Source organism: Ambystoma mexicanum, chromosome 1q, assembly GCF_040938575.1.
Source record: "Ambystoma mexicanum isolate Mex_15411 chromosome 1q, UKY_AmexF1_1, whole genome shotgun sequence".
NCBI lineage: Eukaryota > Metazoa > Chordata > Amphibia > Caudata > Ambystomatidae > Ambystoma > Ambystoma mexicanum.
In genome coordinates, this window is record NC_090922.1 from 22,795,782 (window position 1) to 22,813,468 (window position 17,687).

The 17,687-nt window shown below is 43.3% G+C and overlaps 1 protein-coding gene across 2 annotated transcripts in view; it reads right to left on the reverse strand.

Annotated features, from left to right (window-relative positions):
• Positions 1 to 17,687, reverse strand: part of LOC138523462 (sodium/potassium-transporting ATPase subunit alpha-2) — a 504,124-nt gene that overhangs the window by 14,635 nt on the left and 471,802 nt on the right. For both annotated transcript variants that reach the window (XM_069635440.1, XM_069635438.1), the window contains exon 22: positions 16,849 to 16,940. In XM_069635440.1, coding sequence (XP_069491541.1) covers positions 16,849 to 16,940 — 92 coding nt within the window. The remainder of the gene's footprint in view (positions 1 to 16,848; positions 16,941 to 17,687) is intronic.

Consider the following 17,687-nt stretch of genomic DNA (forward strand, 5'->3'; position numbering starts at 1 on the left):
ATTCCCTTGTTCCCTCCCTTTGCCCTGTCGGTGCTTTGAAACAGTATTTTACTTGCTGTATAAGTGCCTAACAAGCGAACAATAAAAACATAAAAATAAAATCTTGAATCCTGTTTTTGAACATGTATTTGCAATCCTGCTGTGTGCTTTGAATCACACTCATGTCTGCTTTGTGCAATTTCTTGAATTCTGTTTTAAACATAATTATCAGATCCTTCCTATTGCTTCTGAACACTGCTTGTTATGGCCGCCTTGTGCAGGTCGTGTACACCTGCATCGCTTGCTTTGTGCCCCTTCCTCTACGCCTGCATGAGCTGCTTTGTGCACCACCCTGCCCTCTTGCATTAACTAAAATATATGTAATTGTACCATCTTCTTGTCTTCCTACAAACACACTGTTTGTCTGCATGCCCCCCCCCAGTCCCCTTTATGTATTACTGCCAGCACCCTGTTTGCAAATTAATTTCCCCGTTACAGATCCCTTCCCTCATAGGGAAGGGATCTGTAACCACAAACTGGCTGTTTGTCAGCGAGTTTTTCCCTCAGACTTTCTCTGTTTACTTCATCTCTGTGTCACCCAATGGCTCCATTTTCTAGCTCTGCTATTTGCCTTTTAGAACACTGCCTCCTTATTGCTCCAAACATTTACTGAGTTGGCAGCAATCTCCTGTCTAGTTTGTGACTTGGGGTTTGAGATTCTTTATATTCCTAGGAAACACAGATTCTAAGCTTCTTTACCCGCTTCTTTGCTAGTCCCAGATGTCTAATTATAGAAAAAAGGAAAATTTATATAAGGGGTTGTAATAAAATGGATTTGGGGTTGTTTAACCGCAGCTGAAATATCTGCGACGGAAATGACTACATGAGAAATGTACATTATACATAAATGCTTGTACATTTCTCATGCAGACATCCATGTTAAAACAACCCCAAATCCATACTAACACTAGCCCCTGCCCACACCCCCAACCCCGCCCACACCCCCAGCACACCCCCACCCCTTTTTTTTTCTTCTTTTGAGCGGGTCAGCTTCCGGGGTGTCCCCGCAACCCCCACTCTCTATACTGTGTAGAATAGTGAGCGGAGTGTTGCAGGGGACACCCCTGCTGCCTTTTCTTTTTTTTTTGAGCGGGTCAGCTGCGGGGGTGTACACCCCCGCAGCCTTTGCTTTTCTTTTTTTTCCTACCCCACCAAAAGACCTTATATACATATCACTATACTCTATGGTATAGTGAGCTTAGTGTTGTGGGGTACACCCCCGCAGCCTTTGCTTTTCTTTTTTTTTCCTACCTCACCAAAAGACCTTATATACATATCACAAAAAGTTCGAACTTTTGATAGTTCTAACTTTTTGTGGTATGTATATAAGGTATTTTGGTATTTTGGTGGGGTAGATAAATTGGATTCGGTCATTTTGGCCGAATGCATACATTGAAGCAGGAAATAGCTTAAGAGGCCTGGGGGGAACTGGTGGCAGTGAAAAATAAGGATGTCATAAGGATGGCCAAGGCGACAAATTCTACTGATAATTTCTCTATAGAGACAAATGTATCACCACCATCAAAATATGTTTATTTCAGACATAAACAAATCCACATTTCATCAAGAATACAAACTTCTCACAATAATGTCAACCTTGTAGAGAAGTCGCAGATACGTAAGTTAGCCAGTGGTGGCGGGGCAATTCCAATATTACGGTTAGATGGACTATCAGAATCATCGATAGATGCCATCCTCAAAATGTGGTCCTAGTCAATTAATGAGTGTATCTGTAGACAAATCATATCATAGAACACCTTTTCCATTAGGGGCCTTCTATGTACAAAGTACATGCATTGCCAATATGATCCCTTCTTATCTTAAATGCCTGTCAGATATATAACAAAAAAGCCCAGGTGGCACAGGTTGAATTAGTTGAAAGCAGGTAACATAAGGCGGGGCGGCACTGGAAACAATCAAATTCTCGTAAAACCAATAACATTGTTTGCTTTTTAGTATATAGATACGCAGGACAGAACATAACCAAATGTAGAAGATGTTCAAATGCTTCATTGCATAACGAGCAACTGGTGTCATTCAGCTGCCCATGTCATTTTACTGTGATTGATTTGAGTGGTAGCTAATTAGCCATCTATCCTCTGTCTTATTTTCCAGGTGAGATATTCCTGTAAAGTGTCTCGGGTACTAATATTAGCATGCTTATGGTTAGAAATAGTTAAAACCTCTCTGGACTCACGTATATATTTCATATTGAAAATAACATGTACTTTAACATTTTTCTGACATGACTTTTACATGATACGGGTGAGGACAAAAATGCCTGTGGATTAATTTGTGCGAAGCTTTTTCTTATGTAAATTAGCCAAGGAATTTTAAAAGAACCATCTCCTATTAGTATCTCTTTGATAATATTCTTTGATAATATAGTTTGACCAAATGCGCAACCAGTGTTTCGAGGTGGAGTCAAGTACCCCCACCCAAAGCGCCTCCCACATGATGCCTTTATGTTGGGATCCAGAATGTGAACCACGTGCATTACCAGTAAGAATACCTACACCAAAGGGAATCCTGGAAGTAAGGTTTCCATTGAGAAAGCCGTACATGCATGCACAACAATATGATGGCCGTTTGAATGAAATCCCGGAGGAAGTGGGAAAAGAAAGCGAGAAAGCAGATTGGTGATGTCATGAAGAGCAGATTCGACGCACCCAGAAGAGATGCAGAAGACAAGAGAATATAAAGATTCTATGAGCTCTAAGTTCAAGGTGTTAAAGATGAGCAACATGTCGAGCTTGAAATGAAGATGTTCATGCTACAAAAATAATGAAGAAGTTATCAAGTCATTTTTATAAATGTGCAATCGAGCAACGCAAGTAGACAAAGTATTCTTTGAGGCTGACTATGTAGTGAAAAGATTGCAGTGATGCGCCAATGTATACATATAAGAAGTGTAAGGACTATGGATGATTCCACAATGCACTTTAGCAGAGCTGGATTCCGAAAGCAGAAAGAAGTTTCAGTGTGTTGCAGTTAGAAATCAAAAACTCAACTCAACCATGTAGGTGGATCAAAGAAAGCCTTGGTTGGATCAACACCTAGAAGTCAAGGCCGCCTTGGGCGTGGATGTACGTACAAACAATTACAGAACATGTGAAAGAACAAATCTCCTGTCTCTAGTGAGAGGGGTGAACAGTGAACATGTCAGAGGTTCATCAAATAGTAGTATTTTCTTTAATGCAGTAAAACTTGAAATCGTGGTCTACAGTCACATGGTCAGATGAAAATAGACACTATGATGTCCTGTATCGAAACCGAGTAGACAGAGTATGCTATACTCCTTCATATTCTCCAGCACAGAGAACATTTCCAAGGCCGAGTTCAAAGCTTTAATTGACTTGTAGGCTGCAAGTGTGATGATGGATGCCAGGGCCAATTGGTGGGATGCTATGGTTATGACCAGCCCACTGGCACCTGGATGCCATCCTGCATGCTGCATGTGGAATATTACAGAGGGGTACAAGAGTGCCAACCAATTATAGAGGGACACGTAATAGAGCGCCAAATAGTTTGTGTAACCAATGGGACATTGTGTATTTGATGACGTTCATTGTGACCTGCACTAGAGGAGGGCTTAGTTGCCCCACCTGATGTTAGAGACCCAATCACTTTCCATGGCCAATATGGAACGTATACCTAGAAGTTCCTTGTAAGCCTATCACTATTCCAGTTTGCAAGGTAGATTGACATCAATAGTGACGGGTTTGTAGTACATAACCTGCTTTTTTATATGTTGAATTGAGTGTGAAGATCGAGCGAACGCGTTGATGTTTGTTGTAACTCCCTGTTTTAGATAATTTATCTTAAAACAGTCTCACTCTGCCAACATACTGAGGCAGGTTTGATTATTGATGTTTGAGTAATATTCTGCACCTCCATCTGTCCCTAGGTATTGCTACCCATCGATCTAGTAAGCTTTGCAGTCCTCAGTAATATCGGACATCCTCTGCAATTTAACTGGATGAACGTGAGGCTCCCTGTAGATAGCGTTGGTTAGTTTAAAAATCTTGCAAGTACAGGTGGGACAGGTCCCTCATTTTCAGGCAGAATCCCTTCCCGACATCTACAGAATGCTGAGCGGACCGAAGGCTGAAGCGGCTAGTTTGAGGAGGAGACGATCCCAAGGGTCAGAAGTCGAAAACGCGAATGGTGAGTAGGCTGAGTGAGGTGGCAAACTGAATGAGTATCGAGTGATAAAGGGGATAGAGTAATAGAGGGTTGGTTGGGGTATTTATTATTTATTTATTTAAGACGATGAGCGTCATAAGTGTGAGACAATGAGTGTCACAGTTTAAGGTATATAGATGAAGAGTGATCGATATACGAAACCCGTTAACCTACGTCAAGGACGTTTAGAAGGAGCTTGTCCTAAAATCCAAGTGGATATATAGGCTATGAACGAGCAACGAGTCGTTAAGGATTACAGCTCATACTCCATTGGAGTCATTTTTAGGGGCAGAAGCAGTCACAAGGAAAGTGGACTAAAGTACATGTGGGCCGGCCAGTTTGTCAGTTTTGTCTGTCTGTTTATATGTTGCATGAGATATATGTGGTAAGAAAATGAAATATTGAGAAATAAGGAAAAAATAGACTGTGGTGGAAACAATGAGAGTTGAAGAAATTTGAATATTTATTAGTTAAACTGATAATGTTCAAAGAATAGGTAGACTGAAATAAAATGTGATACAGAGGCTTGGACTGCGATTATTGGTGCACGCTCATAATGCATTATTTTTCTAGAAAGCATTTATTTGTGTGAAATAACAGAAAGTGGTGATAGTCAATTGTGACTAAATCATGATGGAGGATATTACCCAGCTCATACATTTGTGCAGACAGCTGGAAAAACATGCGCCCAAGCTTAAGCAATATAGTGCAGAATGGGTTAAGGGTACGGCAGATAAAATGTTCATGCAATGGCCACAAGAGTGATAGTTGTCTAAAGCGGTCCTGCAACATATGACAACATATTTGCATGCAGCATATATGGGAAAGAAGTTAGAAAAAAGGTTAGCGAGCTTAGAGATCTGGAAGATGTACCAGGAGGAATGGAAAGACCCACCTCCTGAGGACTGGATACTTAACCAGTGTAAAGAGGGGGGTGAAGAGGCTTCTGCTCCCCCTTCTGCGCCTAAAGTAAATTGCGAGAGTACGAAAGATGAAGGATTATATCCTTTAAGAGAGCTTAAGGCAGCAACAATAAATAGCAATCTGACGTATAGGTCACCTGCATGTAGAGTCCCAAAAAGACTCTAGAAAGAGGTGTGATTCCTAAAGTCCAACAGGACAAGGAAAGTAGTGACTGACCAGGCATGTCTGTAGATATAGAGAGAGAAATAAAAGATGGAAAGGAGAGAAAGACAAAGCTGACGAGGTAGCGCTCATACAGAACAAATGGATTGGTGGTCAGATATTGCTCAAATTTGATGGAAAGAGCATTGGGGAAGTAAGGCAAGAAGAAGATCCGGATGACCAGGACAAAAAAGACAGGGAACGAGAGGAACGATTGAAAGAGGACGAGGCTAAAAGAAAGGATAGACAAAGAAGGGAACAGCTGTATCAAGATGAACAGTTGAAAAAACAAGAAAGAGCAGAAGAACAAAGAAAGTATGATAATAGACAAAGAGCAATCGAAGATCGAGATAAGCTAGAAAAGAAAAGAGAGGAAGAGGAAGAATAGAAATTAAGAGATAGAAGGATACAAAGATGAAGAGATAAAGAAATGCATAGAGCAAACGAGAGAAGAGAGTTAAACCAAGAGTTAAACAAATAGGAGTGATTACATTGGTTCATCGCTGATCTGTGCATTATTCAAATTACAATGAGCGCCAGTGTGCATTGATTTGCATGGGGTAATAACTGCACACTGTGCTTTATTGAATGTGATTGCCATGATTAGAGAACAAAGGGCCCGACGCACAAAAAATTCCGTGAGTGCAAAGTGCACTACGTGCAATTATGCCTGAAACCTCCTGCAAATTCTGAATGCCTTGATAGTCACAAAAAACCACGCAATTTGTGCTCACTGTTTTTTTCACCAATAGAACTAATTCAAGTAACAATGAGGCCCAATTCCCTGTATGTGAATTTTAGCAAAAAAATGTGCCGACAAAAAGTTAACTTTAAATCAAATGTTTAGTTAAAATGTTTACCTCCAAGTCGTTCAAACTTTTGGCAAAGTGAAAAACATTAAAAGTCTTTTGATCATTTGGATTTGGACACATTCCACATCTATCTTACACATTCGAGTATCCAGCATTTTCCCCCCAAATGCAGTGCACGAGATTCCGTACGGTCTCATTTGCGCCTCTCCACCCCAATCAACAATTTGGTAACATTAGCGGCAGTTGGCATTTTAACCCATACACATAAGAAAAAAATAAAACTGCAGAACCATTACAGATGCAGGAAACTCATTCTGTCCAGGCTCTGCAGGACAAAATACATGCAAACCTCCAAATTTGCATATGGATTTTTGCATATAGATCGCACCAAGAGAAGGGACTTCACAGGGAGCATCATCAATCTTTGAGACTTGGAGGCACCATGGAAGTGACTTAAAAATACGTTGCATAAGGAAGCCAATTGGCAAATAACTTTGTGGTGAAAAATAACTAAACTGCACTATTATTATATATGGAGCAACTCTGTAGACATTGGGCTTTTTTATTATAATTGCATGATATATTAACATAAGGTATGAAGTGACTGCCTTACAGAGCTGCAGATAAGACACAATGGGCCTCATTACACGGTAGGCGGTAAACCATGGCGCTATTAGCGCCATGGTTCATGCTGGTAATTTACCGGTACCGCCTTGGAGGAAAGGGGAATTACCGCCCTATTCCAAGGTTGGGAAGGCGGTAATTCCTCCTTCCTCCATTGCCCTTCCCCATTCCCATTTTTGCCCCATAGGGCACAATGGGAATGGGGAAGGCGCTAATTACGGTACTGCAAATTGCGGTACCGTAATTAGCTCCCTGGTCCCTTTGCGGGTTGGATTTTTAACGCCTGCAAAAAGCAGGCGTTAAATTCCCCAACCCGCAAAGGGACCTCGTAGTAAGGCGGTAAGGATTTACCGGTAGCAGTAAAATACCAGTACCGGTAAACCCTTACCGCCTACCGTGTAATGAGGCCCAGTGTGATGAACTGATTTTCCCAGGATAAAACACTTTGGTTAAATGGTGAAACCCGATGTGAATATTTTAACAAATCTTCCCAGGTTTAGTTGATATAGGTATTTATTAAGGTTTTGCTTTGCATTTCATGTGTTTAGATAATACTTTATAGCAATGCCTTGGAAGCAACCCACATTACATAATAAACTAGCCTTCATAATAAACTAACTATACACTATATAAATCGTAATAGAAATATATTGAGAAATTAGAGTATGGCTTTAGTTTTATTCTCCACATCCTGCATGCAAAGTCACAATTGCATCATGCAGATTAATGTGAGCCTAACAAATCCCCCTTGTGTTTTAAAGCCACAGTCATTATTTCATAAAGCATGCAGCAGTATGCACTCTTCTCATTTTTGATCACCCCAATTAGCATGTCTTAAGGGACAAAAGTCCCTGCTAATAATAGTCCCCCCTACCTCCCAAGAATGCCTAATGGCTCCCATTGTAATGCTTTGTACCAAGACAACGAGGGTACTGAGCAGGAACACTGTGCTCAGCACCCTCATTGTCCTGCCATTGGGGCATCTTCCCCATTCGGCACACTTTAATGGTGCCCAACGGGAGAGGTGTCACACTGCCAAATGTCCCAGTCGTGCTCTAAAAGAACTACCGGGGGGCAAGCTGCCCCCGCCCTCCGTTCAGTATGCCACTGATCTTACACAAGGTTGCAACAGGGGAACCAACTACAGCAGCAAATTGCTTTTTGTGTAAACGTGATGTAAGGAAGATTTACTAAAGTCCACCCGTGGTAGGAGTTCAGAAGACTCTCTCTTAGATGTACAGGGCTCCAAATCTTAGGTTTGGCCTGAACTACCCAAAAGGTTTGGTAGCAATGGACGAACAGCCAGGCTTATCCTAAGAGGGAGAAGGGCTTTGGTTGAGTACAAAGACCTTTGGGGACACACATAATCAAGGAAACACACACTGTAGTTATATAACAATAGGATTATTTATTGTATACACTAGGGAAATGTTAACCTCAAAATGAAATTCAGGTAAGTAAGGAAGGTTTCACACATATATACAGCAGAACATTTGCTGTAGCAATATTCAGTTCAATAGTAAACATTTAGATGAGAAACAGGTAAGCATCAACAGTAACTTTAGATTAGGAAATCATTCATCAACCAGCATTTACTAAATGGCAATATTGGAAAGTTGGATTCGTTTGTGTAGGCCTAAACTTTAGAAGTCGAACCCTATCTGGGGAATGAGAGTCTCAAAAGTCAGATGGGGGCACTGTAGAACCAGTGGCCCATGGGTGGAAGAACAAAGGAAGGCAGACACGGCCATAGTTGTCATATTCACAGATGATGCTTTTCATAGCAAGTAGGTAATGAAATTGTAATCAAAGAGCTTAGGGGTACTATATAGGCCACCTGAAAGATTTCAGCCTAAAGGACGGATGTCCTAAGGCCTGGGAGAACACAGGTGGGTCGCCTAGGTGGGACTCTACAAGCTCAGGTGGAGTGAACAGCAACACAAAAAATGCCCAGGTAAGTACCCAGGAGTGAGACAGTACCTTCTATTATGTCACCAGCAGACAATCTTCATGGAACTTGGTTATGGAGGCTTGACACAGGCTTTGTAGCAGTGATAGTTGTCCCTGGCAGACTTACTGCATTCTCTCTGTCCACGACTCAGCTGAGGGAACTTCTATGATCAGGAGGAAGTCTCTGAAGGCTTAGACAGATGCATACAAGTTAGCAGCCAGAGCCACGCTTGATAAAACGATGCACTGCAGGAGTGCCAGAGGTCCCAGGGTATTCAGATATTACAGGCCTGGAAGGTTGTCGCTCATCATGGATTGGCTCAAAATGTAGCTGGTCTGGAGACTGGTTAGGCCCAACAGTCCAAGGGAGAAAGCCGTCCAGCCTGGATCTTCCCTGTCACACTGAAGAAAGGGCTGGGGCAGCAGTGGTCACTCAGTCATCTTTGACGGTCTCTGGAGGTGGCTGTAGGTGTCCTCCTTCTTTCTTCTTCTTTGGAATACATCCTACAGTGGTTGAATCTGATTTCGGCATCAAGACCATCGCCTTTTATGCAAGCACCCAGCCAATCAGCATGCATGCAACATTCAAACTTTGGGTGGCGGCTGTCCCAAGGGGACATCCAGCCACTGAGTCAGAACTGGATCCAAGCCAACACATTGGAAGACAAAGACCTTAGGCGTTTCAGTGATCTCCCAGTTTCCGGTCCTCCCAGACACGCTGGCGCCTTCGGGCGAAGACAAAGGAATGAGCAGCATGTCCCCCATTCAGGTCAGCAGAAGAAGGCTCAAGAAAGGACAAGTCATAGTGAGTTGGCGAAATAAAAAGAGAGGAACCATTTTGTAACAAGGGTGCACCATGTGTTCCTTACAGCAGCTGTGAATACAGCCTGTGTTGTAAGTTTCACAAAATCGGTAGAAAATCATCCGCTGCCTCCAGCCACGCAGTTAGACTTGTCACTCTAACTAGAACGTTACAGAAGAAGTGGGAAAAGGGATACACTGTGTCCCCTCATCACTTCACATAAGGTTGGGTGTGCTGATTCCACAATACAAAAGTCAGGTAGGATAAAAAGGTATCCCCCTGAAAGGCTGTTCAAGGAGATCCCAGCAACACTGCACAGAAAGGGCTGTGTGCTGAAATAATACATTGCAGATGCCTTAAAGGTTAGAGGAAAGAATGACTCTAAAAAGATACCACCAAAAGGGTTGAAAATGTTCCCAAAGGTAGAGTAAAAGACTGAATGAGTGTGGAAAAAAGCATTGTATTCCACCAAACCTGTACTATCATTATTGCCTGCCCGCTTTCACACCTTCAGACAAACCCACATTGCATACGCTAAGTGTGTGTGCCTGGACATACACCTCCTTAAGTCACGTGCAGCTATTGGATTTGTTCCAAACATATATTTTTTTTGTGGCACAATTTGCAAATTCTTCTGGGCGTATTTGCAGTCAGAAAAAAATCTTGTAAATCAGGGCAAAATACTAATTTAACAGATTGATATTTTAGGCTTCACAGTGGTTGAAACTGTCCTGCACAGACACTGCTCGCTTTGGCGGCATTGGAGGTTCCCTTCTGGGTGTTCCACTACGCTCTACTCACGTACGCTAATATTGCTTTAGTTCTATTTTACTAATGGCGGCATGCTGACTTAAATCTCCTTCCTGTGCGTTGATCGGAGCGTTACAACCCTTTCTGTTGGTTTGGGCGTTACGCTCCCTTGCTTCTCTTCTTTTGTCCTCCAATGCTCCCTCTTCAGTTCTCCCATTCTTTTGCTCTGCTTTATGTCTGCAGCCCTCTTCCTTTTTCCAGCCGCATTGGCTCTCCTGTTTTCGGTATTCTTTCTTGTTACTGCTACTTGCTTTCACGTGGCCGACACCGGATTCCTGCAGCCTCCAGCAATTCCTCTGCCTTAGCTCCTGGATTTTCAACCTCCAGCGATCCTTCTCCTCTTTCCTCCTGATTTCCGATCCGTTTTTTCCTTGGATCTCCTCTTCCCCACCAAACGCATCATCCTTTCTCCATTTCCATCAACTACCAGCTTTCAGTCTGGCTCTGCACAAAGTCCTCTTCCCCCTTGTTGACTGGAACACTTCTGAAACACCGGAATGACAAAGAGGACCCTGTTCCAAGGAGGCTTTTCTGCCTTCTTGGCTTTTCCTTCTTCATTTGATCTGTCTCCTCGACAGCCCCCTGGTCCTGACTGTGTTTTTACTGGTCGGGCAAGGTGACTGCTAAAAGGAGCAGATGCTTCCTCTTCAAGGAATGCAAGACAACTGGTAAGAAGAAGAAAGGGAAGAAGTCAGTGAAGGAAGAAGCTTTGCTTAGTCCTGCTGAACTATCAAGTGAGAGCCAGAAAGAATTAGAGGAAGTGCCTGTATTGAGAGTTTGCAACATCACAGTACCATCACCATGGAACAACTTCAGGAAGTCATGCAAGGTGGTCATGGACTCTTCAAGGTACAGCAGTTACATTCTGAGAATACTTCTCTGCGCCAGTTGATAGCGACCCGGGAAACTCAGGCCACTGACCTAACACCACTGCCTTTGGCATCCAGCAAATGTGATGGTTCCCCAGAATGGTGCGGAAGTTCCTGGATTCCTATAACATTTACTTTACTGTTCGAACCCACGTGTATGTCAGTGACAGGTCGAAGGTGGGCTTTATGGTGTCAAACATGCCCGGGTATGATCTCTCATGGGCTTCCCCTCTCGTTACAGGAGCAAGCCCCTTTTGTCTGATTATTCTGCATTTGTACAGGTCATCAAGGACATGTTTGAATGCCCAGAAGTAACCCATCCCGCATATGACTGTCTCCTTGAAATCCATCAGGGATGGCTGTCAAATGGCTTGACAAATGTATCTAATTTCAAGAGGATGGCTACTGAGACCACATGGCCTGAAACTGCTCAGTATACCATTAGGAGTGACCAATGTGACGACATTAAGCATGAGATGGCCCGGGTTCCATGCCCCACAACCTGCAGGTGGAATTTCGGCTTTCCAAATGGAAGGAGGAAAAGAGAAAGAATCAAACCCCAAGTACCGCCTTTCAGCCTATCCCTTCAAGTCTCCCAGCAGAAAGATCTGCTGCAGAAGAACCGATGCAGGTCGGTGCCACCCGTGGACCCTCCTTTTGCAAGAATGTCCTGAGGTTCCACCTCGTCGTCAGGGAAACGACAGACCCCGAACCTAGAAGGGATGAAGATTTGGGGTTTCGCTATCTGTCCCTAACATATAGTCAACCTGAAATGTTTGATAACCGTATTATGGTTCTCCAAGTACAGATTATTCTACCTGCCAGAGCAGCTCTGGAGGTTTTGGCTCTCCTAGATTGTAGAGCCGCAGGATTGTTCATGGACACTGTATGGGTGGACAAGGCGAAGATTCCCTCTTTGCTTAAAGAGGATTCCCAGGTGGCTGAAGGAGCTGATGGAAAACCCTTGCGCTCTGGACCCATAGCACGGAGCACCAATTCGGATGACCTTGGCCATAAATAACCACCATGAGTCCTTTGCCTTAGACCTTATCCGAGCAGCCAGTTTTCCAATCATTCTGGGTATACCTTGACGGCGAAAACACAACCCTCAGATCGATTGGACAGAGAACACACTACGTTTCACCTCTCCCATGTGTCTCAAGGACTGTATAGATGCCATCATTGTGGACAAGACCGATGTTAGGTTATTTCCCAGTGACTGTCTTTCTATTGCACTCCATTGCATTCCAGCTGATTTCCGAGAATTTTTCTGATGTATTCGAGGATAAGCTACCCAAGGAACTACCACTGCACCGATTGGGAGATTGTGCCATTGACATCATACCCGATGGTCTAGTTCCTGTTGGTAGAATGTTCATTCTGTCCCTTGTCGAGAAGACTGACCTCAGGGAATATCTGGACAGTAACCTACAGAATGGACGTATCCATATTCTAAATCACCAGCAGGAGCATTGTTATTTTTTGTTCCTAAAGAAGACATGAAGGATCTTTGCCCCTGTATTGACTAAAGGGCTGTCAAAAAGATCACTGTCAAAGATCGCTACCCCATTCCTCTCATCAATGACATCTTAGAGGCAGTTGAAGGGGCTACTGTTTTCTCTAAGCTTGATCTCTGTTGGAGCCTACCATCTTGTCCGCATACGGAAAGGCGATGAATGGAAGACCGCCTTCAGAACAACGTTTGGTCACTTTGAATATCAGGTGATGCCCTTTCGGTGTTGTCAATGCCCCTGCCATATTCCAACGGTTTATGGACAGGATATTATCTGACATTTTGTTCCAATATGTTATCGTCTATCCTGATGTTATACTTATCTATTCTCGGAACCTCGATCAACATCTTTTGCATGCTATGGAAGTTTTTTGTTGCTTGAGGTCCAATCATCTATCAGCCAAACCTGAAAAGTGTCTTTTTGAAAAGGAATACCTTACCTTGATTTCATCATTTCTAAGGAAGGTCTGGCCGCGGAACCAAGAAAGATCCCGACTATTCTTCATTGGCCTTCTCCATCATCGGTCAAGGAAATTCAATGATTCATTGGTCTAGCTAACTTTTATAGGCATTTTATCTACAACTTCTCTTTTGTTGTCGTCCCATAATCAAGCTATTGAAGAAGGACACTCTTTTCAGATGGGACAAAACCACAGAAGATACTTTTGTATGTCTCAAGGCAGCCTTTTGCTCTGCCCCAATCTTACTCCAACCTGATCAAACCTTACCATTTATCGTGGAAACAGATGCCTCCATACATGCCATAGGCGATGTTCTTTAACAGATAGCTTCTGATGGCGAAGAGCATCCCATAGCCTACTATTCAAAAACCCTTACACCAAGTGAATTGAACTATTATGTAATTGAGAAGGAATTGTTGGCCATCCGGCAGGCATGCATCGAATGGAGAAGTCTTCTACTCAGAGCACAACACACTTTTGAAGTAAGGACAGATCACTGGAATCTCCAAGCCCTCCAAAATACTTAATGCCAAAACCGCAGACAGGCCCGGTGGGCTAATTCCTTCCTGCAGTATGATTTCACCCTTACCTACCTCCCAGGAAGATGTAACATTGCAGCTGATTATTTATCAAGGACTCCTGATTGTAGCTTCTGTTTTCTACTGAGAAAGAGAAGATTTTGAAGGTTAAGACCTTCATTAACGAAGTTTCTTCCTTTCTCCAATGTGTTTGTCAAGCCAGTGATGTTAACTTGTTTCCTGAGCTGCAGGGAAAGCTACATGACAAGGAAGGACTTGTATTCTTCAATGAATGTTTGTTCATTCCCATTTCCACATTACAGAGGAAATTGCTGTGCTGGCATCATAATTCACCTACCGCTGGTTATCGCGGTACATTTTCCACTTACGAGAATGTTCAACGCATCTACTGGTGGCCATCTCTCAAGAGAGATGTTTTTGAGTTTGTTAAAACATGTGATATTTGCTCCCAAAGTAAATACTCTGCATCCAAATCATTGGGTCTACTTCAACCAGATGGCATCCGTCTCACTACATGGTTGCATATTTCTACTGATTTCATTGTGGATTTGCACCCTTGTCAAGGATGTACTGCTATAATGGTCACAGTTGACTCTTTCAGTTAGATGGCTCATTTCACTTCCTTCAGAGGTGTTCCTTCTGCTCCTATCATGGCCGACATTTTCCTCAAGGAGATTTTTTGTTTACATGGGCTTCCTGAGAAGATAGTTTCTGATTGAGGATCCCAGCATATGTCCAATTTTTGGAAGGCTCTGTGTGACCATTTTGGCATTTCAAGAGCTCTCTCCTCTGGTTATCATCCCCAAACCAACAGCCAGATGGAGAGGCTCAACCAAGCATTGGAACAGTACCTTAGATTCTTTTCGTCTGTATTTCAAGACAATTGGGTTTCTCTCTTACCCACCGCTGAGTTTGCATACAATAACTCCATCCACTCTGCTATCAAGATGAGTCCTTTCTTCTTTTATACTGGCATTCACCCCAATCTTTACCCATTTCTGTGCCTCGCTCCACTTATCTTCCCACAGCGGATTCCCTACTCAAGAACTTACCCGAGAACCATTAAAAAGCCTATTCTAATCTCCAGAACAGTCGAAGTTCCTACAAGAGACTCTCTGATCGCCACTGCAGAAGCAATCCTACGTGTGAGGTTGGCAAGAAGGTTTGGTTATCTACCAATTTTCTACCCAGATGGATATGCAAATCCAAGTTGCCTCCTTGCTACATAGGTCCCTTCAAAATCACCTCCAAGATCAACCCTGTTGCCTTTAAACTTCAATCTCGACAGTGGAGCCGGATTCACCCTGTATTCAACTCCTCATTATTAAAGGAGTTCAGACCTGACCAGTTTCTTAGAAAGAAGAGGAGTCTACCCTTACCTGACCCCGAGGATCCTGAAGAATTTGAGGTGGCATTGATCTGTGACTCCCGCTACTACAGAGGCTCTCTCCAGTATCTCATCCACTGGAAAGGTTATTCTAGAGGGGAACGGTCTTGGGAACCCTCTTCCAATGTTCATGCACCTCGGTTGGTGCGTCGTTTTTCAGCTGCTGCCTCCCTGGAAGCCTCGATCCTTCCGGATAATGAGGGGGTATACTGTCATACACAGACACTGCTCGCTTTGGTGGCATTGGAGGTTGCCTTCCGGGTGTTGCAGTACTCTCTACTCACATACGCGAGTATTGCTCTAGTTCTATTTTTGTAACGGTGGTGCGCTGGCTTAAATCTACTTCCTGTGCATCGCTCGGAGTGTTGCAACCCTCTCCATTGGTTTGGGTATTACACTCCCATGCTTCTTTTGCCCTCCTGTGCTTCCTCTCCTGTTCTCCCATTCTTTTGCTCCGCTTTATGTCTGCAGCCCTCTGCCTTTTTACAACCGCATTGGCTCTGCGTTTCTCAGCATTCTTTCTTGCTACTGCTACTTGTTTTCACGCCGACAGCGCCACGGTCCTACAGCCACCAGCTATTCCTCTGTCTCTGTTCTTGTTTTTTCAACCTTCAGCGATCCTTCTCCTCTTTCCTCCTGATTTTCGACACGATTTGTCCTTGGATCTCCTCTTCCCCACTGGATGCATCATCCTTTCACCATTTCCTTCACTTGCCAGCTTTCAGTCCGGCTCTGCACAACGTCCTCCCACCGGAACGACAAAGAGGACTCTGTTCCAAGGAGGTTTTTCTGCCTTTGTTGCTTTTCCTCCTTCATTTGATCTGTCTCCTCGACAGCCCCTGGTCCTGACTGTGTTTTTACCAGTCAGGCAAGGTGGCTGCTGAGAGGAACAGACCCTTCCTCTTCAAGGAACGCAAGACAACTGGTAAGAAGAAGAAAGGGAAGAAGTCAGGGAAGGAAGAAGCTTTTCTGAGTCCTGCTGAACTATTAGGTGAGAGCCAGAAAGAATTTGTGGAATTGCCTGTTATTGAGAGAAACAGTCTTTCTTGTATATTGTTATTATTTTATTTTTTTATTTACTTGTGTATAATCACAGTGAGTGATTTTTACAAGGATGCGTCCTTTGAAGTGAGGACAGCTTAAAATGTGTAGAGCCTGAGTCAAGGCGTGTCGAGTGCAATAGCTAGGGAGAAGCTTTTCTGAGTCCTACTGAACTATTAGGTGAGAGCCAGAAAGAATTTGTGGAATTGCCTGTTATTGAGAGAAACAGTCTTTCTTGTATATTGTTATTATTAGGTTTTTTATACTGCACCAGCTCACCACCATAGTAGTCTCAAAGCGCATAAACCTTGTCCGAGTTAAGGTGTGTTAAGTCCCAAGCAAGGACAGCACAACCTTACTCTGCTTAGGATGCTCTGATCGGAAAATGGTGTCATAGAAGAAGAGATTAGGAAAAGTAGTTGCTACAAACAGAAAAGTGTGATGTGTGGTATAATATTAGCAGTTACTTCCGGGTATGTCGGCATTGCTTCTACTTTTTTAAAGAATAATGAGGAATATCGCAGAAATGTACTCTAAAAGAATTCAAGTACTCTGCATGTTTCGACATACAGATTCCACAAGCATAAGGCATAAGGCCTTTGTCTGGTTCTACTAAGAACATAGCATGAAATTGTTTTTTTTTCTGCCCCCACGACATGAGGCAACAAATCAGTCAGTCCTGCAGACTCACCTCCAGGATCACGACGAAGGATCAGCTTGCGGACCTCATCATAAACAAAAATCAAAAGACTGTATGGAAAGGCACAAAACCACCAGGTTATCCTGCAGGAGGAGAGAAAAGGAGTCGAGATGTCAAATGTTAGTGCTAAGAGACACAGAAATAAACCTTCACATTCTACAAAATCTATTTAGTGACCTCTAGTGAATGGAGCATGGAGCTTGGATTGTGTTACTTTCTTTTCAAGTTGGTAGGAAACACTGCGTGACTTGCCGGCACCCCATATCCAAAACTGCAGGGCTTAATGCCTTATTATGAGTTTGACAATATTTCCAGAGTAAAACCACCAAATTCGTTTCCCATTAACATAACTTGTTGTGGTAAATGTGCCTCCAGATCAAGAGTCGGGATTTGGGTGTGGACCCCCATTCTTGGAGCACATGGGACTCTACGAGGGGTTTGGAGGATGTATAGCAGGCAGTAAAATGCCTGTAATAGTTCCTTCAATCATTTGTAGGTCAAGTGAAGGAATGACCTCCAACTATGTGCTGCCAGAGTTTCTGCCATTCTACCACTAAAATCAGAATTTGGCGGTCCAACAAAGTGGCAGTAATTCTGTTACCAGCACTGTACCAGCATATTTTGCACCACCACCAAACTCGGATTAAGGCCCTCAGTATGGTGATATGTGTTACTTGCTTGACGTTTCCAACGTTTTCATCTGGGGTCAGTATGATTTGCTTAGTTTGTATTGCCTTCCAGTGCACGTCTTGGGCTGAGATGGCGTTTCCACAGGCATCTCAGCGTGTTCTTCTCTACACCCTTATTCCACACCAACACCTATTTCTCTC